We start from the raw sequence: 24625 nt of genomic DNA on the forward strand, positions 1-24625 counted from the left end.
ATGCCCAGGTCCAGGCTCTTTCCATTAGATCACATGGCTTCTCTAAAGTCACCTGGCCTCCTGCAAGAAATGGAGGATGCAGTCAGAGCAACATCTTTCCTGAGGCCTGCCTGTGGCTTTTTATTCCCTACTTCCCTCAGAGCTGACCTCCTTCAAAGAGGCAGGCCCTTTCCTGTACTGAGTTCTGGGTCCTGGACTGGATTTACACTCTTAGGTAAATGATACAATTCCTGCAATTCCCTGAGTGAGAACAGTGAGAGGGCTTCAAAGAGAATACAGGCTCAATCCTCAAACAAAAGGGAAGTGGCATGGCCTAGTGTAAAGAGCACGGGCCTGGGACCTGGGTTCTAATTCCTGGCTCTGGCAGTTGCTTGCTTTGTGACCTTGGACAAGTCATCAAACTTCTTTGTGATTCAGTCTTCAACTGGGAATGGGGGTTCAATACCTGTTCTCCCTCCTACTTAGACTGTGAGCCTAAGGGATTAATCAGGGATTGTGTCCAACCTGATTAACACGTACCTGCGCTTAGAGCAGTGCTTGGCACATAGTAAGAGCTTAACAAATACCATCATCATCATGTCTACCAACTCTGTTATATTACCCCACTGCTTAGAACAGTGCTTGACCCATAATGAGTGCTTAACAAATACAATAAGAATAAATCATTATCACAATTGGTGGTGGGTAAAATTCTGAGGTATTTTGGGGTGACCCACCCCCCTTCTCCTCTTTCTCCCCATACTCCCCCAGCACCAGATCCCATTTCCATTTGCTCACTCTACTGGGAACAGCTGGGGTTGGCTGGGGGGCAATAGAGAAGCAGCAGCTCTGGCAGGGAGAAGATAATTATTAGTCAAAGTGCTGAATCCAGCTAGTCCAAAGTTGCAGCAGATGACATACTGTTTTCTCAGAGAGGTGATCTGGGACTTTTTTAGGTAAGCTTCTCTCAGGTGTCATGGTGGGCAGCTGCTGTGGTAGGGCAGCAGACTTTCGGTAAATACAAGAAGATTTGGAAGAGTGGGCTGACTGGAGCCAGGCAATGCAGTGGCTCTAGTTTAGAAATGAGAAGAGCCCCACATTTCCGTGACCCATTGCTCACCAAACCCAAGCTTGTTCTGGGGGTTCCCAGGAGCAACATCACTACCTTCACCGGAGTCAAGAAGGAACTAGTCTGTGGCATCTAGGAAAAGGCAAATAAAAACCTGCCCAGAGAGTTTTTACCAAGGGAGGCTGGTCATCCCAATAAAGTAGGTTGGAAGAACCCAGATTAGAGAAGCACTGCTCTTCGTGGACATTCCCTCAAATTTAGATAAATTCTACTCTTTGTGGACATTTCCCAATTTAAGCGAGCAACTAGAGCAGTCGGGTAACTTGTCCCTTGGCTTTTCATCTGCATCAGGCCAGTGAGTGAAGTATCCAGTTTAATCCCGCGAAGGGAAGGGAGGGTAGAACAGCTGGAAAAGAAAGAGTCAACCAGAAATCTCCTTCAGCATCTTGAATGGGCCGAGTAGAAAAGTCTGGTTCAAAAGGTATGGGTGATAGCGCCACATTTCCAGAACCTTCCACCCCTTCCCCGCAAATCCCCGAGGAAAACACAGCTTCTCACAGAACTGGGATGTGATCCAAAGGGCCTCAGGATATAGAGGGAGCAATTGTCCTCTTAACAAAGCTTCTGGCTTCTTTTATCTTCTTTATTTAGAAAAATCAACCCCCTTCCCTGCCCATTCCACTACTCCACTCACTGTGACTCCCACAGACCCAAGAGCCCCTGTTCATTGATTTCAGGAATCACCATTACCAGGAACCCAGAAACATGTGGCAGGCCAGGAAATGATGTCAAACAGTCTCCTCACCAGAAAATGGTGTCAGACAGTCTCCCTCCCAGGACAGCCAGCTCTTTGCCGCTGAGAGGGCCTCAAACACCCCTCCCTCTCTCCTCCAGGTTCCAGGGAGGAGAAAAAGCTGCTGAGAAAAGCTCCACTGGAGCCGGGGCAGTCGATGCAATCGGGTGTGCCCCCCTCATGGTTTCCAGCATCCTCTGGGCACCCCATCTCCAGAAAGCCTCAGGAGCAACCTCTAGGGTTGGGCACCAATTCCTTTATCTCTGTCCCCACCGGGCAGGCTCAGTGCTGGAAGCGTGGGGAGCTGATGTGGGGCTGGTGGAACGCATGGGCACTGTAGACCACCTCGGGAGGTGGTGGGGGGGTCGTGGTCAGGATGGAGCACAGGGGCTCATGGCTGCTCAGGACTGAGGTAAAATACTTCATCTCCTCCGTCAACTGCTTGATTTCCTTGCGCAGAGCCGCATTTTGCTTCTCCAGATCTTCACTCTCCTGAAAGAGTGAGAAGGCCATGAAAATGTAAACACCAGGTAATTGTCTTTCACGAAGCGGATGTGGGCTTAGCTGGGTGAACAAATTACTGCCAAGACCATTAGGGAAACCATCTGGGGCCAGAAACATCGGTTAAAATCTGACGCATTTCTCCATATTGTTTCAGGCTACGACCAATTTTCTACCTTTTACTTGTGTTCTTCCTATGTTTGCATTCTGCACAGTAAGTGGTCAATAAATACCATTGATGATGATGCTGATGATGATACTCACCACTTTGGCCCTCAGACAATACTCAATTACTACAGCACAATAATAACCGGCCGTTTCTAGGGTTTCCACACTATGGAAGGAAAAGAAACTTCCTCTAAACGGTAAGCTCACTGTGAGCAGGGAACATGTCAATCAAATCTGTTATACTGTACTCTCCCAACCGCTTAGTACACCACTCTGCACACAGGAAGTGCTCAATAAATATAATTGATTGAAAATGAATACGACAGTATTGCAAATGCGACCCAATCCAATATCTCTATCACTTTCCCTAAGGAAACCCCTTTCCTTCTGCCAGGGAACGCATGGGCACTGTAGACCACCTCTGGATACCTAGTCAACAGGTTGCAAATACTAGCAGGGTGAACTGGAGTTTATTTCAATTGCAGCATCTGGATTATAAATATCAGTCCCAACAGCACTTACTGAGTATCTTCCATGTACAGAGCAATGTACCAGATGTTTGGGGAAAACATTCAAAAGAAATGAATGATGCTATTCTTATCCTTGAAGAATTTCTAATAATAATAATAATAATGGCATTTGTTAAGCACTTACTATGTGCCAAGCACTGTTCTAGGTGCTGGGGGAGATACAAGGTAATCAGATTGTCCCACATTGGGCTCACAGTCTTAATACCCATTTTCCAGATGAGGTAACTGAGGCCCTGAGAAGTGAAGTGACTTGTCCAAAGTCACACAGCTGACAAGTGGCAGAGCTGGGATTTGAACCTATGACCTCTGACTCCCAAGCCCGGGCTTTTTCCACTGAGCCACGCTGCTAATCAAATCAAACATAAATTGACCACATATATTTTTATATGTATATATATATATTCCTTCATTCATTCAATCATATTTGTTGAGTGCTTACTGTGTGCAGAGCACTGTACTGAGCACTTGGAAAGTACAATTCAGCAACAAAGAGAGACAATCCCAGCCCACAGCAGGCTCACAGTCTAGAAGGGGGAGACAGACATCAAAATATGAGGATGTATATGTATTTCACAGACTGTGAACCCCAGGAGTGACAGAGTCCATGCCTAATTCCCATGTGTATACTCTTTCCCAGCACTTAATACAGTGCTCTGCACACAGCAAGTGCTTAATACTATTACTACTACATAGGACAATATATAATTTAAATATAAACACAAGTTAATAAATCAGTAAAAAATAAACACAGAAGCACATGAGTGCAGAAGTGGCTGTTCAGCATGGCATGGCTCCTAGAGTTGGTGAAGGAGGACTTTAGTAATAATAATAATGATGGCATTTATTAAGCGCTTACTATGTGCAAAGCACTATTCTAAGCGCTGGGGAAGTTACAAGGTGATCAGTTTGTCTCAGGGGGCTCACAGTCTTAATCCCCATTTTACAGATGAGGTAAATGAGGCACAGAAAAGTGAAGTGACTTGCCCAAAGTCACACAGCTGACAACTGATGGAGCCGGGATTTGAGCCAGTGACCTCTGACTCCAAAGCCCGTGCTCTTTCCACTGAGCCACGCTGCTTTGAAGGAGGGAGGGTTGGGGCATGGAGAAGATGAGGAAGTTTGGCAAATGTTGGCAGAGAATCCAGGTTGCTGATCACAAGTGCACTGTGGTAATAACTAGCACTTAAGAGCCCACAGCCTGGTTGCCACTGTTCAGAAATGTAAAAGACAGTGTCCTGCTCTGTTGTGGTGTAGGGTGAGGAGGGAAACCTTTTCCGTGCACATTTTGAGCCACCACTGATGGGAACCGTTGACTACAACTCTTGGTCTGCCCAGAACTTAGTTAACTCCTGCTGTAGAGTCCTGCTAGCTTGCTGCTTTACGGCCCCCCAACCCCGAGATGCTGAGCGTTTTCTTTTTGACCTTTAGCTGTTCTTCAGCTGGGACAGTCTCCGACAGCCTCTCTGCCCATCTGACAGCGGCGCGCACGGTAAAGGTGCATAGCAGCTGAGCAGCCAGGCTGGGTTAGGGGTTGTTTGTGACAAGAGACCTGGGGGACGGGGAGTCATGGCCTTTCCCTTCCTCTAGCCCTTTCCCTCGCCCCCTCGAAGAGTTTCCACCGTGGCAGAATTTACGGTAAGTTAGCTGCACTGCAGGGCCTGGGCAAACCCCTGAGGCTGGGGTGGGGGGGGTGGGGGTGGGGCCTGAGGTAGGCGGGAAGCCGAGAGGCTTGACAGCTCTTGACATCTCGCCGCCACACGTCCAACCTCCATGGGGCTTACGGGAAGTGACAGCGGCCTGGCCGCTCCCCTTCGCGTTCCCGCCTGTTCTGCACCTAGCATGCACTCATGCTCTCTCTCTGTCTCTCTCTTATACATACATACTCACCATCTCTCTCTCTTTCTCCCTCTCCTCCCCTATCTCCCTCTGTCTCTCTCCCTCACTCTTTCTTCCTCCCTCTCCCTCTGCTTCTCTCATGGCTCCTCCAGTCAGCAGGTCCCGGTTCAAGGCAAGGGTGGAGGCTCACTAACTGCCACTTTTAACCAGAAAACCACCTGCGACCGGAAATCTGTCATTACCCTGGAAAGAGAAGACTCACTGCTTCCTGCCGGGGCCCCAGAAAAACCAGCCTCACCGCGGCCAGAAGGCAGGACAGGCAGGACGGGCGTTTAAAAGAGAAAGGGGATAGTTTTCGCATAAAAAAGGAAATGAGTGAACATATACTTTATCATCAGGAGCAGCTGCAGCTGTTAGATCAGGGGCTAATTGGAAGGAAAAAGGAAAACAGGAAAAGGAATAGTGCAGATAGTTGAATTAGACCAGGATTCTGAAAGGATTTCCTCTTTCTGAGGGAAAAAACAAAAACCTATTCTGAAATGTTGAGAGCACCTAAATTGAGATATAGAGGCAATGGAATCCCTAGGCAGCAGAGTCCCCTCTTAAGACCAACTATGTTTGACCTCAAAGACCCTCCACACACACTCCAGTGCCACTGTGGCCTATCCTTTAACCAGATTCATTCATTCAGTTGTATTTATTGAGCGCTTGCTGTGTGAAGAGCACTGTACTAAGTGCTTGGGAAGTACAAGTTGGAAACATATAGAGACAGTCCCTACCCAACAACAACGGGCTCACAGTCTAGAAGGGGGAGACAGACAACAAAACAAAACATGTGGACAGGTGTCAAGTGAAGCTAGATGCACATCATTAACAAAATAAATAGAATAGTAAATATGTACAAGTAAAACAAATAGAGTAATAAATCTGTACAAACATATATACAGGTGCTGTGGGGAGGGGAAGGAGGTAGGGTGGGGGGGATGGGGGAGGAGGAGAGGAAAAAGGGAGCTCAGTCTGGGAGATCCCTTTCACCTGGGGAAGCAAGATGGCCCCAGAGGAATTAAAGGCTGAGCCTTCCTAGGAATCTGACAACTGGACAAATGGTCCCTTATCTCCTGGGCAGATATTAAAAAACACATTCTGGCCTTAGCTGTAAAGAATTTTTATTGCACCCCGCAATTCCATTCCCCAGGCATAACGGAACTTAGTAGGAACCCTGTGAATGGGTCTGGATGTTATCTGATGACCCTGATTCCTCTGGAATCTTCTTCCTTTATCACCACTGTCCAGTGCTTAGAACAGTGCTTTGCACATAGTAAGCGCTTAACAAATGCCATTATTATTATTATTATTATTATTATTATTATTATTATTATTATTATTATTATCTACCTATTGCTTTGGGACTCCTAGCAAAGTTGTTGGAAGGGATTTAACTGCTTCGCCTTGTCATTGAAAGAACAAAACTCCTTCATCAGCCCCTCATATCCGTTATTACGGCAGGGGGCCCAGAGACACATCTCTGGAAGTTAGATTGCTCCAGTACAACATCAAAGCAGCCTGGTCAGTGGAAGCTGGGCGATTCTGATACTTTACTCATTCTGATATTCCTGTGTGACTCAACTTTATATCCCTTCCCATCTTAGCTCCTTTTCTCTCTATCTTCCCAGTAGTGTGCATGCATTTTCTTCACAACTAAAACCATAAATTTCTGCTGGCTTGCTGTTTAAATACTACATATTTTCCTAATCAGCTTGATAATAATAATGATGCCATTTATTAAGCGCTTACTATGTGCAAAGCACTGGGGAGGTTACAAAGTGATCAGGTTGTCCCATGGGGGGCTCACAGTCTTAATCCCCATTTTACAGATGAGGTAACTGAGGCACAGAGAAGTTAAGTGACTTGCCCAAAGTCACACAGCTGACAACTGGTGGAGCCAGGGTTTGAACCCATGACCTCTGACTCCAAAGCCCGTGCTCTTTCCACTGAGCCACGCTGCTTCTCTTGATGTAAGGACAGGTAATTCCTCAGTTCATTCATTCATTCATTCAATCGTATTTATTGAGCGCTTACTGTGTGCAGAGCACTATACTAAGCACTTGGGAAGTATAAGTTGGCAACATATAGAGACGGTCCCTACCCAACAGTGGGCTCACAGTCTAGAAGAAGGAGACAGAGAACAAAACAAAACATATTAACAAAATAAAATAAATAGAATAAATATGTACAAATAAAATAAATAGAGTAATAAATACATACAAACATATATACATACATACAGGTGCTGTGGGGAGGGGAAGGAGGTAAGGAGGGGGGGGAAGGAGAGGGGGGAGGGGAGGGGGGAGAGGAAAGAGGGGACTCAGTCTGGGAAGGTCTCCTGGAGGAGGTGAGCTCTCAGTAGGGCCTTGAAGGGAGGAAGAGAGCTAGCTTGGGGGGGCTCGTCCAGGCCCTTCTCAAAGTTTGGAATAAGATGTTAGCTGAATATTCATTCATTCATTCATTCAATCATATTTATTGAGCACTTACTGTGTGCAGAGCACTGTACTAAGCGCTTGGGAAATGCAAGTCGGCAACATATAGAGATGGTCCCTACCCAACAACGGGTTCACAGTCTAGAAGGGGGAGACAGACAACAAAACAAAACATGTAGACAGGTGTCAAAATCGTAAAGAACAAATAGCATTAAAGCTATATGCACATCATTAACAAAATAAATAATAGTAAATATGTACAAGTAAAATAAATAGAGTAATAAATCTGTATAAATATATATACAGGTGCTGTGGGGAGGGGAAGGAGTAGAGTCGGGGGAATGGGGAGGAGGAGCGGAAAAACAGGGGGCTCAGTCTGGGAAGACCTCCTGGAGGAGGTGAGCTCTCAGTAGGACTTTGAAGGGAGGAAGAGAGCTAGCTTGGAGGATGTGTGGAGGGAGGGCATTCCAGGCCAGGAGAAGGATGCTTCCTCCTGGTTGACCTCCTCTTGAATAAGAGGAGAGGGGATGTGAACACCCTCTACAGAACCCTCTTTTCTCTTCCCCTTGATTTGCCCCTTTTCACCTTCTTGATCACTTAAAGGCAGGGTCCTAGAGAAGAAGTTGAGGTTAGCTCTTGGCTCGTACGAATCTGTTCACCTCTAGGACACAGGCCTCCAGGAAGGTGTCACCAACCCTTGCACTTGGATTTCCAACCCTTTATTCACCCCTCCCTCGGCCCCCCAACGTATCGATATACTTATATACATATTGATAATTTATTTATGTAAATGTCCATCTCCCACTCTAGACCATAAGCTCGGTGTGAGCAAGAAACTTGTCTACCCTAACTCTGTTACATTGTACTCTCCCAAGCATTTGCTACAGTACTCTGAACATAGTAAGCACTCAATAAATATGATTGATTTATTGACTTCTCTTGAAGGTTCTGAAAAGATTAATTCCCTGAACATAGGCCAGGGGGAAGTCCCAACAGAAGGGCTAATTTGATACACTGTAGAATAATAAGGAAAAAATGAGAATCAATGTTTACTTAAACATTTGAACTGTTCTATTTACTCAAGCTCCATCGCTGCGGTTTGGAGCCTCAGGGTAAATCACAGACTGCCAAGCTCCAAGTCCACATCAAACGTTTTGCTTGAGCAACGGACTTCCTGGGTGATTTCTCATTCTGAAGCTATTAAAATGAATGAATCAGTCCATCAATTGTATTTATTCGGTAAGGGCTGAGTGCAAAGCCCTGTACTAACCCCTTAGAAACAGAACAATGGAAGCTGGCTATATGTTCCCCGTCTTCAAGGAGAGTGCAAGCCAATGAAAAAAAGTGCTTAAAAAATTAAATCCCCCAAATGAAACTGAGCAATGACCTTTCTTTTGAGGGAGATAAGAGTTCCTGTCTTGATAAAAATAAAAATGTGCTGGTTAGTTGCATCATTGGTAGATGGAAGTGGTGCTAAAAAGAAACAAAGATCAGGAGAAGAGATCGTGTTTAACTAGAGAGAGGGTTGGGGGGGGTGTTCACCTTTTCTGATGATGCTGCCTGGAAGTCAGAAAGACTTGGTTCTAATTCCAGCTCTGCCACTTTGCTGTGTGACCAGGGACCTCACAACTTCTTTGTGCCCCGGTTACCTTATCCATAAAGTGGGGATGAAAACTATGAGCCCCATGGGGACTGAGTCCAACTTGATTAGTTTGTATCTAACCCAGTACTGTGCCTGGCATATAGTGAGCACTTAACAAGTACCATAAAGGAATTGGAAAGGAAGGCCTGGCACCACTGAGGAAACAGGCAACTTAAAGACAGGCCAAATGCTTGCAGCTACAAAGTGAGAAATTTAAAGAGACCCTATCCCACTAGCTGTAACCTCAGGTAAAACAATCTCCGTGGATGTTGGGGGCAGTTTAATGAAGCAAGACAGAGCTACAGTCACCAAAGGACATATAATTTGGACAGCAAATGAGGATAATTCCAGTCGCAAGAGGGTGCATCTGGACTCTCTTCCAGGAAGCCTTTCCCGATTAATTCACTTGCCATGTCAACCCAGCAAGACCTAGTGGATAAGAGCATGGGCCTCGGAGTCAGAAGGAACTGGGTTCTAATCCAGCCACTTGACTGGTTGGGTGACCTTGGGTAAGTCACTTCCCTTCTCTGTGCCTCAGTTACCTCATTTTTCAAATGGGGACTAAGACTTTGAGCCCCATGTGGGACATGGACTGTGTCCAACCTGATTAGTGTGGCTCAGTGGAAAGAGCATGGCCTGCGGAGTTAGAGGTAATGGGTTCAAATCCAGGCTCCGCCAATTGTAAGCTGTCTGACTTTGGGCAAATTACTTAACTTATCTGTGCCTCAGTTACCTCATCTGTAAAATGGGGATTAAGACTGTGAGCCCCCCGTGGGACAACCTGATCACCTTGTAACCTCTCCAGTGCTTAGAACAGTGCTTTGCACATAGTAAGCGCTTAACAAATGCCATCATTATTATTATTATTATTAGCTTGTACCTATCCCAGGGCCAGGTACATAGCTCTTAACAAATACCATTAAAAAATAAATAAATCAATAACTCAACTGCTTATTCTCAGCACTTCAATACTTTTTACATATATTTATTGGTATGCTAAATTATTTATGCAGCTTTTTCATCCCAACATGTTGGTTCCATATCTTGCCATCCTTAGTCTTCGTCCTGTTTCTTCTAATTTGTAAATACATTTTGCCTGTCTGCCTCCCCCTTTAGATTGTAAACTCCTTGAAGGCAGGAAACACATGTCTTGCACCTGCTGCATTCTGCCAAACACTTTGTATAGTGCTTTGTACTCAGGAATTACTCATTATTATTATTATTATTATTATTATTATTAATTGTTGGGAGCCTGGCAGACAAAGCAAACATGAAAACAATCTAGCGTAGGGAAAGCCTTAATAAGGCCTTTAAAGGAGTGGGAAGGAGGGGGAAGTAGAGAGCCGCATATAAAGAACAGAATTGCATCACTGAGACGGGAGGAAGAAGAACAGTGTTAGGTAGCTCAGCCCCAACCTCCTGGACCCAATGAAAAAGCAATAATAGTGATGATGATGATGGTAATGAAAATAGTATTTGTTAAGCATTTACTATGTGCCAACTCAGGTCCCACAGGGGGCTCAGTGAGGGAGAACAGGTAATGAATCCCCATTTTGCAAATGAGGAAACTGAGGCACAGAGAAGTTAAGCGACTTGCCCAAGGTCACACAACAGACAAATGACAGAGCCGGGATCAGAACCCAGGTCCTCTGACTCTCATGCCCAGGCTTTTTTCATTAGGCCATGCCGAGCAAGAATAAAGGATATCCACAGAGGGATAGATGACAAAGAAAGCAACCTCCAGGGGTCTTTTGGGGCACTCTCCCCACCGGCTGCTTTTTGTGACATCTTTTTATCACTTTTCATCTTTGTGGCTGTGTAACAGAAGAGACAATTTTTCGCTTCCCCTTCAGTCCACTGCACTTCCCAGCTCCCAGCTGAGAGGTTGCAGCCGTAGAAAGTGGGAGAAAAGGATGGGCTACTCAAAGCAGAGCCTTCTGCTGCCACATAGGCCTCTGCTTCCTTCTTCTCCCTGTCCGCCACCCCACATCTATGACTTCAGGCATCCCCCTTTTTCAGGGTAATGTGATTGTGGGCACTGTATCCACACTGTATGGCATCTCTGATGACTGTCATACTCGCCCCCTGCTCCCCAAATCCTCAACAAGGCAAGCACTCTCCTACTCAGGGGCCTGCCCACCTTGTTCACACACTGCTGCTAGAGGTCTCCAGTTAAGAGGGGTGGTTGCCATTTTTATACCCAAGTCTGCTCTATCCAAAAGATCCTATAACTTAGATAGAATACTAGGGAAGCATAAGAGACAACACATTGGTGGTGAGAAAGAAGGACATTTTTTCATCCAAGAGATGGAAAATTGGGAAGCTTTTCAGTTCTGCCTTGCACTCTGGTCTGAGATCCCAAGTTGTGACAAGTGCCCCTTCTGAGAGAAACGGCGCGGCTTATTGGAAAGAGCATAGGCTTGGGAGTCAGAAGTCATGGATTCGAATCCCGGCTCTGTCACTTGTCAGCTGTATGACTTTGGGCAAGTCACTTAACTGTTCTCTGCCACAGTTACCTCATCTGTAAAATGGGGATTAAGACTGTGAGCCCCATGTGGGACAACCTGATAACCCAAATAGTAAGCGCTTAACAAATACCATAATTATTATTCTGCCTTTGGATGCTTGCAACTGGTCCAGAGAATGAAGCGGAAATGATTGGCTCCAAGAATCTTGACCATTTCTATGGAATTGTTGACCCCTTGATAGAGCCAGCCCAGAGATGGACAAACTCACTGATATTCTGGGATGGAGCCTGGCAACCCAGAGCAGGCACTGGACTTCAGAGGGGGGAAATCCAGAGTGAGGAATGTTACGCTCCTTCCTTTCTAGTTCCAGTCTCGCCTCCGGCCATTCAGAGAGAGATCTGCGTTTCCTCAAAGAGTTGGGATGCAACTTCCCTTCTCTCCCCAGAAGCTGGTTCTTTTAAGTCAGTCTCATTAGTCTTGCTAGACAGGGTGTCCAAGCCGAGGCTTTTGAGCCACATATGCTCTTCTTTGTTTGCCGTTTTTCTCCATAACTGTGGACAGCAATTTGCCACTTCTCCAGCCTTTTTGGTGGCAGTCACCCCAACCTCAGTCTGGGGAAGAGGGTGGCACCACGTCCCACTCCCTGCCTCCATCCCTACTTGCTGGCCGCTGCCACTCATAACCATCCCCCCACATTCCTGGGAATGTGAATGCCGGCTTTCCTCCTCTCCCCTTCCAACCCAGAACCCCTGCTTAACACCTTTTCATCACCATCCATCCCCATTTCCCCCAGAAACACCTTCCTCTAGACTTGTAAGCTCATGGTGGTCAGGGAATGTGTCTGTTTATTGTTATATTGTTCTCTCCCAAGCAATTAGTAAGCACTGAATAAATAGACTCTTGGCCTTATGCTGCTTTTGATATGCAGCTCTTCAATCAATCAATCAATCAATCGTATTTATTGAGTGCTTACTGTGTGCAGAGCACTGTACTAAGCACTTGGGAAGTACAAGTTGGCAACATATAGAGACAGTCCCTACCCAACAGTGGGCTCACAGTCTAAAAGGGGGAGACAGAGAACAAAACCAAACATACTAACAAAATAAAATAATAGAATAGATATGCACAAATAAAATAAATAAATAGAGAAATAAATATGTACAAACATATATACATGTATACAGGTGCTGTGGGGAAGGGAAGGAGGTAAAATGGGGGGGATGGAGAAGGGGACGAGGGGGAGAGGAAGGAAGGGGCTCAACCCCTCTCTTCATACAAGAGAGAAACCAATTCCAGCAAATTGGTTTCAGTTAGGACAAACTGGAAGCATGTTGGTGAAAGGACAGAGGAGTATCTAAAATGCAGCCTCCACTTTCCCGGGGGACTGAAATCCAGGAAGGGAAAACCAGTGGAAGGAACTTTAATAAACTTCTGTTTCAGTTGTTGGGACTCTAGGAAGATAGAAAAAAGAAAGAAGAAAACAGTTTTCAAATGAGTGATCATTTGGTAAAGCTGGTAGAGCAGAGCTCTGCTCTCTAGGGGTAATGAGTCAGCAGCAAGTTTAAGCAATAAAACAAGGAGGTTGGAGACAAGATTCTTAAATTCTGTATTTTGGGGGGAAAGTGTGATGTTTGACGTAAAGACACTTTGAGGCTGTAATAGTTGCCTCAGAGTTTTAAAAGTAGTGAAGAAGAAATGCAGATGTTCATTCATTCCACCGAATGTTAAGAGGACTCAGTTTTCAGAGCTATATCCAGAACTCTAGAAGAAATTTCAAAGACAGCGCAAGTCACGGCCCTCACCATCAAGTTTCACTCCCAAATGGTGGAGACAGGATTCACACCAATCAATCAATCAATCGTATTTATTGAGCACTTACTGTGTGCAGAGCACTGTACTAAGCGCTTGGGAAGTACAAGTTGGCAACATATAGAGACAGTCCCTACCCAACAGTGGGCTCACAGTCTAAAAGACACCAACGTAGGTTAAAAAATTATAAGGAGCAGGGAACATAACATGCAAACAGTGGAAACATATATGCATATTTTTCGATGACAGAAACTGCTGGAACCAAATTGGATTGATGGAAATGATCAGAATCATCTGGGGATTACTCCAGAAAGGACTCTTGAATGAGGTAGGTTTTGGGTGAGGTTTTGAAGAAGGGATAAATTTGTTTTCATTTTTAAAACAGGGAACTAGCTACAGTATTGACAGTACCTGCAAATTTACTGTCAGTATGAGCTCTTAATTAAGAAGTATGTTACAATGATGACAGTAAAGCTGGAACATTTTCTATTATTATTATTAATAACAATAATAATAATCATGGCACTTAGTATGTGCCAAATACTGTAGTAAGCACTGGGGCAGATCCAGTATAAGCAGATGGGACACAATCTTTGTCCCACATGGGGTCTCCCCTGTCTTGTTTTATAATCTAGGGATGACTGAGGTTTGTTTGGGAATGCTAAAATATGTCACAGAAATGGGGAGAATGAGTGATTGCTAAAGTGAACTTGGCACCAAGAAGTGGAGAAAACCATATTTCGACTATTGTGAATATTCTTACATACTTTACAAAATAATTGCATGCAATGTTCAACTGATGGAGCATCAAAATGACATAATTGAAAAAAGAAACACCCACACACATTTTAGCCTTGGCGTTAGGCCCATGCTTTGAATCTGCCAATGTTAGCTGGAATGGTATATTGCAGACTTTTATACTCCTGAGCTGCTTTTTAAGAGAGTTACCTAAGGAAAGGAAACTTGTGCTAGGATGGCTGTGGCTCTCTGTCACTGGGGAAAGAAGATAGTGGTCTAAAGAGGTAGTGCTGAGAAAACCGTTAGAAGTTTTAGAGAGTGGTCTGATTCATTATTGTGACAATTATTGAAACTGACTAGAATTTGTTCCAAAACAGAGAATTTGGGTTTAGCTACCAGGTACAAAGTTTAGGGGCTTGAAACGGTCCCTGCAGAATTGAAACCATCCTTAATCATTCAGTTGTTTCTGAAAGTTTGATATCGAAGTTCAGCTCACTGAAAATGCCTGCAGGCCAGTGACACAGATCCAGGAGAGTCCATAGAAGGGAGGGAGAGTAGATATGTTTGAAGGGTTCAGGAAGGAATATTCTTTCAAATGTATTTACTGAGCGCTTACTGTGTGCAGAGTACTGTACAAACTGATTGGGAAAGTGCATTACAACAATAAACAGTCACACTCCCTGCCCACAACAAGCTATAAACTTTGCTCTATGAGCAAATGAAGTACTCTGAAATGTCAAAGACCTTGATTTATTAGAGAGTTCCCAGGCTGAAATTTGGACAGGATTAAAAAGAAATGCATAACAAACCTATAAGAGCTAATGAAAAACATCAGAATAAGTACTGGAGATAGTTGCCCTCCTCTCTACATAGTCGTCTTCTTACGCGAAGATGTCACTGACAGTGAAATTTGCTTGTGGGTGCGAGTGTGGTGGGACCCACTGTTTTGGTTACACTGTATGCGTGCACGTGCATACACACACACACATACACACACACCCCACACACATGCTGTGTTCCTTGCTGTGCTGCCATGCTTATTGTCTGAGATGCACAATGCTGTTTTCTCCCCTCTAAGATCACTTTGAAACACATGCCCAGCTTGCTGAAGACACTGCTTTTCAAGATCCAGATTTAATTACATAAGAAACAAAGCTGAACAATTTCGTGCGACGTCAGGATCTCCAACATTTGTCAGGGAGACAGGATAGGGTGAAACGCTCTCCAAAGAAATATGAGACAGAAAAAGAGAGAGAAAAGACAGAAAAAAACAGAGGAAGAAGGCCTATGTCACCCTGAAGAATCACAATTACCACAAAGTAAAAAGAAAATATAAACGACTTGTTCAATATGTGCCATTACATTTTAAGAGGTTGGATCAGTGCTATGACAAAACAATATAATCTCCATGCCCCTAATACAGAGTATGAAGTAATTAGGATCCAATGTACATGATTCTTATCGATGAAAAAGTTTGAAATAGTCATTTCTTCCCCTGCAAATGTTTAGAATCTACTATGTAATGAGAAATTAGTATGGGTTGTAATTTTTTTCACGAATTTACCTCATACTTTGTAGTTACCCATTTATATCTTAGTTCAGTATTTTCAAGCAATTAAACATTTTTAGTATTCTATGATTGACTCATCATTAATTTGTACAGGACACATCTACCTCTTGCCCCTCCTTTATTCCCAAATAGACTGTGCTGTATTTTACTCATTATAAATTTATTTTGACAATATCTCATTTTTAATTTGAACCTGAAAGAACCAGGACTAGACCTTAGAATAGACTCACAGATGAACACTAGTTGAGTTATAATGCTTATTAATGTAAATCGTGATATATTTCAAATACACGAAGACTGTGATGAAATCACAGAAAGGAACAAATGAAAACCTTAAGGGGGATATGAACAATTGTACAGTTCATGAGAGAATGAAAATTCCACTTATTGAAGAAAGCACAGAAATAGGCTCTGTTACAATTAACGCCTGATTATTAATGTGATTCCTTCAAACTCTAGAAGTGTGGAACATAAAATATCGTTGATGTGCTTCATATATCAGTGTGGTCTAGTGGATAGAGCACTGGCCCTAAAGTCAGAAGGTCCTGGTTTCCAATCCCAGTTCTGCCACTTGCTTGCTGTGTGACCTAGGGCGAATCACTTAACTTCTCTGTGCCTCAGTTACCTCATCTGTAAAATGGGGATGAAAACCATGAGCTCAGTGTGGGACAGGGACTATGCCCAACTCTTGTATCTACCCCAGTTCTTAGTGCAGTGTCTGGCACATAATAAGTGCTAAACAAATACCACAATTATTGTTATCATTACTATTATATCAGGACTATCTCAGCAGAATGGGTTGGAGATTTGGGTCCCAGGTGGATTTCCTTTGTACTTACTTCAGCTAGTTATAAATTAATTCACCAGTTGATCCCACACATCTTCCCTCCCAAATCTTCTCCTCTTCCTAATTTGCCCTTTTCTGTAGAGCCCTAACCCACCACTATCCTTCTAACCCCGAAGCTCACAACTTGATGTCATCTCTGATTCCTCTCTGTCATTTACCTCACTTAATCTGACTCTAAATCCTTCTGGTTCTTTGTTTCTCCAGTCTTACTTCACTCTTAAGCACTTTGATTCTCACCCCAACCCCACAGTACTTACATGATATTCTGTATTCTACTATTCCCTCATCGGTAATCTATTTCTATGTTTGTCTCCCCCTGTAGACTGTAAGCTCCTTGTGGGCAGGGATCACATCTGCCAACTCTATTGTGTTGTCCTTTCCCGAGCGCTTAATACAATGCTCTGGACACAGTAAATGCTCAATAAATACCATTGATTAAGTGACCGACTGTTTTCTGCCTCCACTTATGGCTGTTAAAGCTTCCTTACTGGTGTCCCTGCCTCAAGTCTTAGTCTGTTTGTCTCTCTCTCTCTCTTTTCAGTCTCTATTTCGTGCAGCTGTACCTGTTAGCTTCCTAAAAGTCTATTAAGAAAACATCACTTCCCTCTTCAAAACCCTCTCTCCAATGGCTTCCCATTTCTTTCCATATAAAACAAAAACTCCTAGCCAAAAACCTCTCTGCAATGGCTCCTTATTTCTTTCCATATAAAACAAAAACTCCTATCCCCTTTCTTCAAAGCTCTCCTCCTGTTGTCTCCTTCTTACCTAGCTACTCTCTTCTCCCACTTTGCACTTTAGCTCCTCTGAAGCTGACCTTCTAACTTTTATTGCCCATCACTGACCCATTCACAGAATTCCCCATCTTCAACTCTGCCAAGCCACAAACTCCTTCATCCTCTAGACTGTAAGCTTGTTATGGGTTGAGAACATGTCTAGCAACTCTGTTACATTATATCGCACTCTCCCAAGCCTTTAGTACAGTGCTCTCTGCACATAGTAAGTGCTCAATAAATATGATTGATTGACTGATCGTCAAGCCTTCTAAAAAGTCACCTTCTCCGAGAGGCATTCCCTGATTCTGCACTTTCCTGGATATCCCATCCCATCGGCCTCTCCGTAGCACTAGGGGGTGTATCTGTTCATTACTTATCTAATTGCTCACTTTGGTTTTATCATTTGAATCTATGTTCTTACTTTTTTACTTACTGATTACACTTATTTCTGCCATAACAACCATTTTAACTCTGTTGCAGCTTGAATGTCATTAGGGAAATAGGGAACACCTGTTTGGCAACTCAAGCCTGTTTGGATTCAGCAGCCCATGGAGGTAAGAAACAGCTCGTGTCCCTGCACCAGCGTCAGAACAGGTAAGTGTCAAGTTTTCCTTTATATGAGGTTTTGCAAGAATGCAACGTTATATGAGAATTCACTGTATTTGGCAGTTGGTGTTCCCTCATCTTCCTCGTTAGACTGTGTATTCCTAGTGCACCAGGGCCCCCACTGAATTCTTCCCAAATGTCTGATTCCAGGAGGCACTCAATGAATGCTGTTGGTGAGGGGAAAGGTGTGTGGCTGTATTAAAATGAGAAGCAGCGTAGCCTAGTGGATAGAGTATGGGCCTGAGGGTCAGAAGGACCTGGGTTCTAATCCCAGCTCCACCACTTACCCGCTGCGTGGACTTTGGAAAGTCATTTAACATCTCTGTGCCTCAGTTACTTCATTTGTGAAATGGGGATTAAGACTCTGAGCCTTATGTGGTTCAGGGACTGCGTCTAACTCAGTTTTTCATTCATTCACTCATTCAATCGTATTTATTGAGCGCTTCGGGGCTAGGTGGAAAGAGCCCAGGCTTTGGAGTCAGAGGTCATGGGTTCAAATTCCAGCTCCGCCCCTTGTCAGCTTTGTGACTTTGGGCAAGTCACTTAACTTCTCTGTGACTCAGTTACCTCCTCTGTAAAATGGGGATTAAGACTGTGAGCTCTCCGTGGGACAGCCTGCTCACCTTGTAACCTCCTCAGCGCTTAGAACAGTGCTTTGCACATAGTAAGGGCTTAATAAATGCCATCATTATTATTATTACTGTGTGCAGAGCACTGTACTAAGCGCTTGGGAAGTACAATTACTTATATCTACCCCAGCACGTAGTACAATTCTTGGCACATAGTAAGCGTTTAACAAATATCATGGTTATTATTAATGTTGTTGTTCATATTATGATGATTATTATTAAATGAGCCAATAACCTGGATCCTGGGTGGGTGAGCTGCTTCAGAAGGGAGGCTTGGATCTTGTCCAGACCAGTGGACCTAAAGAGAGCCAGTTTCAGTTGGCAACCACTGCAGGTTAAGAGGCCGCCAGAGCAGCTGGTGATGAGCAGTTGAGTGAGATTCATGGATTCATACCAAATGAAATCAGAAGCTGACTCTACTATACAGAATTAAACCAGCACTTTCTCTCTCCCAAAGGCATTTGGAGCATAAGTGCCATGCTGGGCCAGTGGTTCATGTATCCCAGGAATCCTTTCTCCAACAATAGCACCCCAGGAGGCTGGAGGAATGAGGTCTGACAGTTGCCCTCCCCACCGTCCATCCTCAGAGTAGAGCGTCATCTTTCATTCCTAATTTATCTTTCTCAAATCCACTGTGATCTAATCATCCACAGATTTATTTCAGGAATCTGCTGTCGTTTCCTGCCCGTCCAATGCCTTGCAATAACAAATTCCATTCGCTCACCACCCGCTGTGTAGAGAAGTGTTTCCTTTCACTGGTACTGAACCCACCACCTTCAAGCTTTCAGGAGGTGTCCTCGCAACCTGACATGAGGGATTTGGCAGCCACAATGCTTCAGTCACCTTCTCGAAATCCCTCATGATTTTTTTTATGTTCTTTTACTTGCTAAAGTAGTAACTTGCTAGGATTCGAGTTAACTCTCCAACTGGCTTGCAGCTGTGCAAGTCTCCCAAGTAAACAAAAAAATAAATCGGCTTTTGACAGTGGACTAGGGGAGTGATTGGAGTGGCTTTTCATGATAAAATGAAATTTCAGCACTTAGAACCATGCTTCGCACATAGTAAGCACTTAACAAATGCCATTAGAAAATATATCATTTTCTAGACACAGTGAGTTATTGCTTGCCACCTTTCACCTAGATTTTTTGTATGGTATTTCTTAAGCACTTTTTATGTGTCAGGCATGCTACTAAGCATTGGGGTAGATATGAACTAATCAGGTTGGACACAGTCCACGTCCCACATGGGACTCACAGTCTTAGTCCCCTCTACACAGATGCGGTAACTGAGGCACAGAGAAGTTAAGTGACTTGCCCAAGGTCACATGGCAGACAAGTAACGGAGCCAGGAATGGAACCCAGGTCCTTCTTACTCCCAGGCTCGTGCTCTATCCTTTAGGCTACACTGCTTCTTTATATTCTGGGAATGGACCAGAAGGTAGGGTCCAGAGAGGAAGATTGGCAGAAAGGGAGACCTGGGAGCCGGGGGAAGGGGATCAGGAAAGAACCGGGATGAGCCCCCAAGATAGAAGGAAGGAAGGAACATTCCCCAAAGCCCACAGTCTTTCTAGCCAAAACACTGTTGGCGCCCTGGGCAGGGGAGTGGATTTCAAGCTGGCACTAGCCTTCCTCCACCTGTATCCAGGGCCACTTCAGCTCACCCGTGTCCTCCAGCAAGCGCTTCTCATTCTTCCCTGAGTTCTCCTGGCCGGTGCTCAGAGGACCCCTCCGCCACCCGAGCCTGGCTCCTCTTCCCCGACATCCCAGTTCCCAGGACATCCTCCTAAACACTCACCAAATGCAGGGTGTCTGCCTTCTGAGTCTGCCTCTGTCTGCTCTTCTGGGCTGCGATTCGGTTTTTCTCTCTTCGCTGAACCTTCCTCACGTCGTCAGAGGAATCCTGAGGAGTGGAGAAGGCAGGGATGAGATGGGCTGTGGACGGAGGAATCCCTCCCTGACCCTCCCCCGACTTAACCACCCCCCAACACAGACAGCCCCAGCCTCTACCAACTCTTCCCCACTTTCCTTCCAGAAGCAGCTCAGGTGGGAAAGGCGACTGAGGTTCCATGTCACAGACCGGCAAGTGACTGCTGAAACCCAGATGTTCAGAGGGAACAATTCTGCTTCTGAGGTCCCTCTCCAGCACCTCACCCTGTCACCTGAGGTGCAGTTGGGCCCCCAGAGTTCAGAGGGTGGGGGTGGGGGCAGGGGGATGAGAAGCTAGAGGAAAAGATCTTGGGTTGGGAGCCAGCAGAAGACTAAGCTTCCTATCCAAAAGCATCCAGGGTGATTGCTCATTCAAATGCCCCCCCCAGGAAACTACAGCAAAAGGGATCTGGGTTAGCTGTTGGTCAGAACCTCCTGACCGTGAGGTATCTGAGGGATGTGGTTATGTTCTCTTCTTCCCTGGGGGTCCCTAAGACACCCCTCTGGCGGCTCTGGGGGTCTCAAGTACAATCCTGGAGATAAAAGAAAGGACCAGAGGAACTGGACCGGAGGCCAAGGATTCAATGAACCTGCTGTGGCGGATTCCAACCTGTTGCCAACGCTTTTATTGTACACCTGAAACCACAAGATTTGCAAGGGCCCTGGGGATTGGTGCTAGAGAAATAGTCACCAACCACGGGGTGGAGATGAGAATTTGAAAGAATGACCACATCAGAAGTGGAGAGACAGACCTCGAACTACCCCGCTTTACAGAGGAATCTAAAGACGTCCGGGGGAGAGTCCAGACTCATCATCAATCGTATTTATTGAGCGCTTACTGTGTGCAGAGCACTGTACTAAGCGCTTGGGAAGTACAAGTTGGACTCAGAAACTAGGAAGACAGGTGGCGATAAGACCTCGCTGCCATTCGAGAATTGAGCTCTGTTCGCAACCCCAAAGTGGGCTTTCTCTAGATCAGCACTTTAAGGTTAAACCAGACTCTCTGGCCTGTGGCCTCTCCCTTGGTTCTCAGCCTCACTCCCTCGTTCGTGTCCAGGGCCGGTCTCGAGCTCAACAGCAGGGGCCCGAGCATCTTCCCCAGTAGCTGCCGCCACTTTGGATGTCGGTAGCACCTTTCCGCCAAACGGGATCACACCCTCTCATGTGTATTGAGGCTTTTGCCCTCACCAATTCCTAGAAAGTCTTATGGGGTGGGGACACCAGAGGGACAGGAGGTATCTCTGCCCGGACGAACCTCAGCGGAGTCCAGGCCCAAGTACTCTTGGGCTGACATTACCCCCTCCCTCCCTGCCCCTTCCCAGTCAGGGCCCCGGGCTGCCCCCCGCCAACAACCCCTCACCCTTCGAGAAATGCCGGTCTCTGCAGGGAGAAGAAAGCCAAAAATATTTACCTGCTTGTTGCTAGGGGGAGGTGAACGGCTGAAGCTGGAATCGCTGCTGTCAGAGCTATGGGGCATGGCTGAACACTCCCTTGAATGCAAGTCTCCGCCACCTCGCTTCCTGGCCCCGCTTGCCTCCAGCTCTCTAACTGTCTGTCTGTCGGTCTTCGCTGCTTCCGGCCGGATAGCTTTCTCGGGCCCCTTCGCCACACTGCTCCGGTTGCCCCCTTCCTTTCCTCGCCTAGCCCCAGAGTCCTCCTTGCTCCACCGCTCAGAGACACTGCCCCTTGCAGTGACATCGCCGCTTGGTTTTAGGTTTGCTCTTTCGCCTGTGGTTTCTGGTAAGAGGCGAGGAACACAAGCTGGAAGTCACATGGGCGGAAACTTAAATGAAAAAGAAGTTACGCTGAGAGGGAGAGAAAAAAAAAAAACTAAAGCCACCCATCTGGGAAAAGACCTTCAAAATAATCTTAAGGGGAAAAAGAAAAGTAACAGAAAAATCCCCAGAAACCTTCAGAGAGAAGGGTTTCAACTAAAAAATAGGGAGGGAAACCCCCCCACACCAGGCAGCACAGGAGAGCTTCTCCTCTCTCAAGATGGGGAGGGAGGGGAGCAGCCAATGAGGAAATAGGTTTCAGTCACCCCTCAAGTCAACCTTGCACCAAATCAAGGCATGAGTTGGTTTTCCCTTGTTTGCCTGTGAATTTGAAATATCCCTCCTGGCTGTGCCCTGTCTTTTGCAAGGCCTATCCCAAACCGTTCACCATCCCTCTGGCCTTGGGGACGCTCCTGCGAGAAATGGCTTCAGTGGCCTTGCCCCATTCCTTGTCTCCTGCCACCTGCCTTTCGGCCCAGCGCCACTTCCAGGACTGGAGAGGAGGACTGAATCCTGGGCAGAGGCAGCCTGGGAGGGCCATAATGGAGCACTAGGAAATATTGTCCTAAACATTTGCTCACCACCTTTCCTGGATCTGCGGAGTGAAGCTGGCCTTTTCCAAGGTATGCACCCTAAATTGGGAGTTGTGTTTGGTAGCGGTGGCAGTCGTAAAAGGAGTAGCATTTACTGAGCACCCGCTTGGTGTGCTGCACTGTACTAGGTGCTTGGGCTGTACAGGATAACCGACACGTTCCCTGCCCACAAGGAGTTTATATTCTAACTGGAGAGGAAAACATAAAAGTGTTTTCAACTGAAGTGGTCAAAATGAAGAAATGAAACAGAAGACAATACAGGAGTGCAAAAAGAGTGCAACTAAGTTCTCAAATGCTAGAGCTGGCTGAAGGGGTGCAATGGCCCAGCTCAAAGAGTCAGGAAATTAATCAGGGAAAGTCTGTTAGAGGCGATGGGATTTCAGCAGAAATTTGAATAGGGGGAGAGCTCTGTTAGAGTGTATTCTTCCAAGCACTAAGTACAGTGCTTTTCACCAGGTAAGCTCTAAAAAAATGCCACTGATTGATTGAGAGCTGTAGTCTGTCCGATGTGGTGAAGGAGGGAATTCAAAGTCAGGGAAGCAGAATGAGCAAGGGGATGGGAGGTGGCAGATTCAAGGAACTCCCCAGAAGGTGGGCCTGGGAGGAACAGAAACAGGGAGGAAAAGGATGGTAGTGTTATTGACTGGAATGGGAGAGTGGGAGACAGTGAATTTGCAATGTAATTTGGACTGTGTCCAATCCGATTTGCTTGTATCCACCCCAGGGCTCAGTAAAGTTCTAGGCACATAGTAAGCCCACAACAAATACCACTGTTATTATTAGTGGAGAAAGTCGACCCAGAGTCTGAATTTTCCCCAGCTGGTGGAAAGGTGCAGATTCAGGAGCGTAAAAAGAGGACTGTGAAAGTAATCCAGGGCTTTGAAGGTGCGAGAGGGACTCAGGTTAATGGGGACAAGGAAGTCAAGTTGGTGGAGAGAGTGGAGTTGAAAGTGTGAACTTTTGCATCTAAGGATGTGAGGGGTGGAAAGGAGTTTAGATGAGATGGCCCGGGGTTGGCGGAGTGGGTCTAGAGTATGGAGGTCACAAGAAGGAGTAGGGAGTAAATTTGAAGGGTGAGGGTGGGGGTGAGGTGAAAGATTAGAAGGCCCTGATCAGAAAGTGGTTAATCCGAGTTGGGAAGGTAGGAGCTGAGGGGTCATTTGATGATCATGAGAACGAGCGCGTGTCCATGCTAGTGAGTGTCTGAGGTCAGGGTGTAGAAGGAGGTCAGTGGACGAAAAGGGGGAGAGGAAGCCTGTGGCTTGGGAGCCAGTGGGGTCAGCAACAGGGAAGTTGAAGTCACGAAGGATTCGAGTAGGAGAAGGGAGTGGAAGCAGGAAGGCAAGAAAAGCACCAAAATTAGCAGAAAATGCGGAGAACTAGGCAGGTAGTAGTAGCCTGGTATGCTGAGATGCAGCATGGCTCAGTGGAAAGAGTATGGGCTTGGGAGTCAGAGGTCATGGGTTCAAATCCCGGCTCTGCCAATTGTCCGCTGTGTGACCTTGGGCAAGTCACTTAGCTTCTCTGTGCCTCAGTTACCTCATCTGTAAAATGGGGATTAAGACTGTGAGCCCCATGTGGGACAACCTGATCACCTTGTATCCTCCCCAATGCTTAGAACAGTGCTTGGCACGTAGTAAGCGCTTAACAATTGCCATCATTATTATTATTACTAACAGCCATAGATGGTGGTAGAGTTGGATCAATCAGTGGTTCTTAGAGTTTACTGTGTGCAGAGCACTGTACTAAGCACTTAGAAGAGTACAATACAACATAGTAGACATGTAGCTGGGGGTTATGGAAGTCAAAGAAAGAGACACACAGGGCGAGATAGCACTAAAGTGACATCAGCAAGCAAGGAGAAACCCATCTCCACTCCGTTTTCCTGGGAACTGGG

The 24625-nt window shown here is 45.7% G+C and overlaps 1 protein-coding gene across 1 annotated transcript; it reads right to left on the bottom strand.

Moving 5' to 3' along the window:
- Window positions 1–1992: 1992 nt before the first annotated feature.
- On the bottom strand, window positions 1993–22068 carry BATF (basic leucine zipper ATF-like transcription factor). Its single transcript, XM_038750700.1, has 3 exons — window positions 21772–22068; window positions 20230–20334; window positions 1993–2333 (listed from the first exon to the last, which is right to left on the bottom strand). The coding sequence occupies exons 1-3, from the start codon at window positions 21835–21837 to the stop codon at window positions 2124–2126; spliced, it is 381 nt and encodes a 126-aa protein (XP_038606628.1). The 5' UTR covers window positions 21838–22068; the 3' UTR covers window positions 1993–2123.
- Window positions 22069–24625: the final 2557 nt, after the last annotated feature.

The sequence above is a fragment of the Tachyglossus aculeatus genome, chromosome 1 (genome assembly GCF_015852505.1).
Source record: "Tachyglossus aculeatus isolate mTacAcu1 chromosome 1, mTacAcu1.pri, whole genome shotgun sequence".
NCBI lineage: Eukaryota > Metazoa > Chordata > Mammalia > Monotremata > Tachyglossidae > Tachyglossus > Tachyglossus aculeatus.

What these genes read in the sequence shown, in the direction of transcription:
- BATF (XM_038750700.1), bottom strand. Translation starts at nt 21,837, where the DNA reads ATGCCCCATAGCTCTGACAGCAGCGATTCCAGCTTCAGCCGTTCACCT. An exon ending in CTCCCCCTAGCAACAAGCAG is followed by an intron (nt 20,335 to 21,771) that starts GTAAATATTTTT and finishes TCCACTCCTCAG; the next exon opens with GATTCCTCTGACGACGTGAG. An exon ending in AGGCAGACACCCTGCATTTG is followed by an intron (nt 2,334 to 20,229) that starts GTGAGTGTTTAG and finishes TCACTCTTTCAG; the next exon opens with GAGAGTGAAGATCTGGAGAA.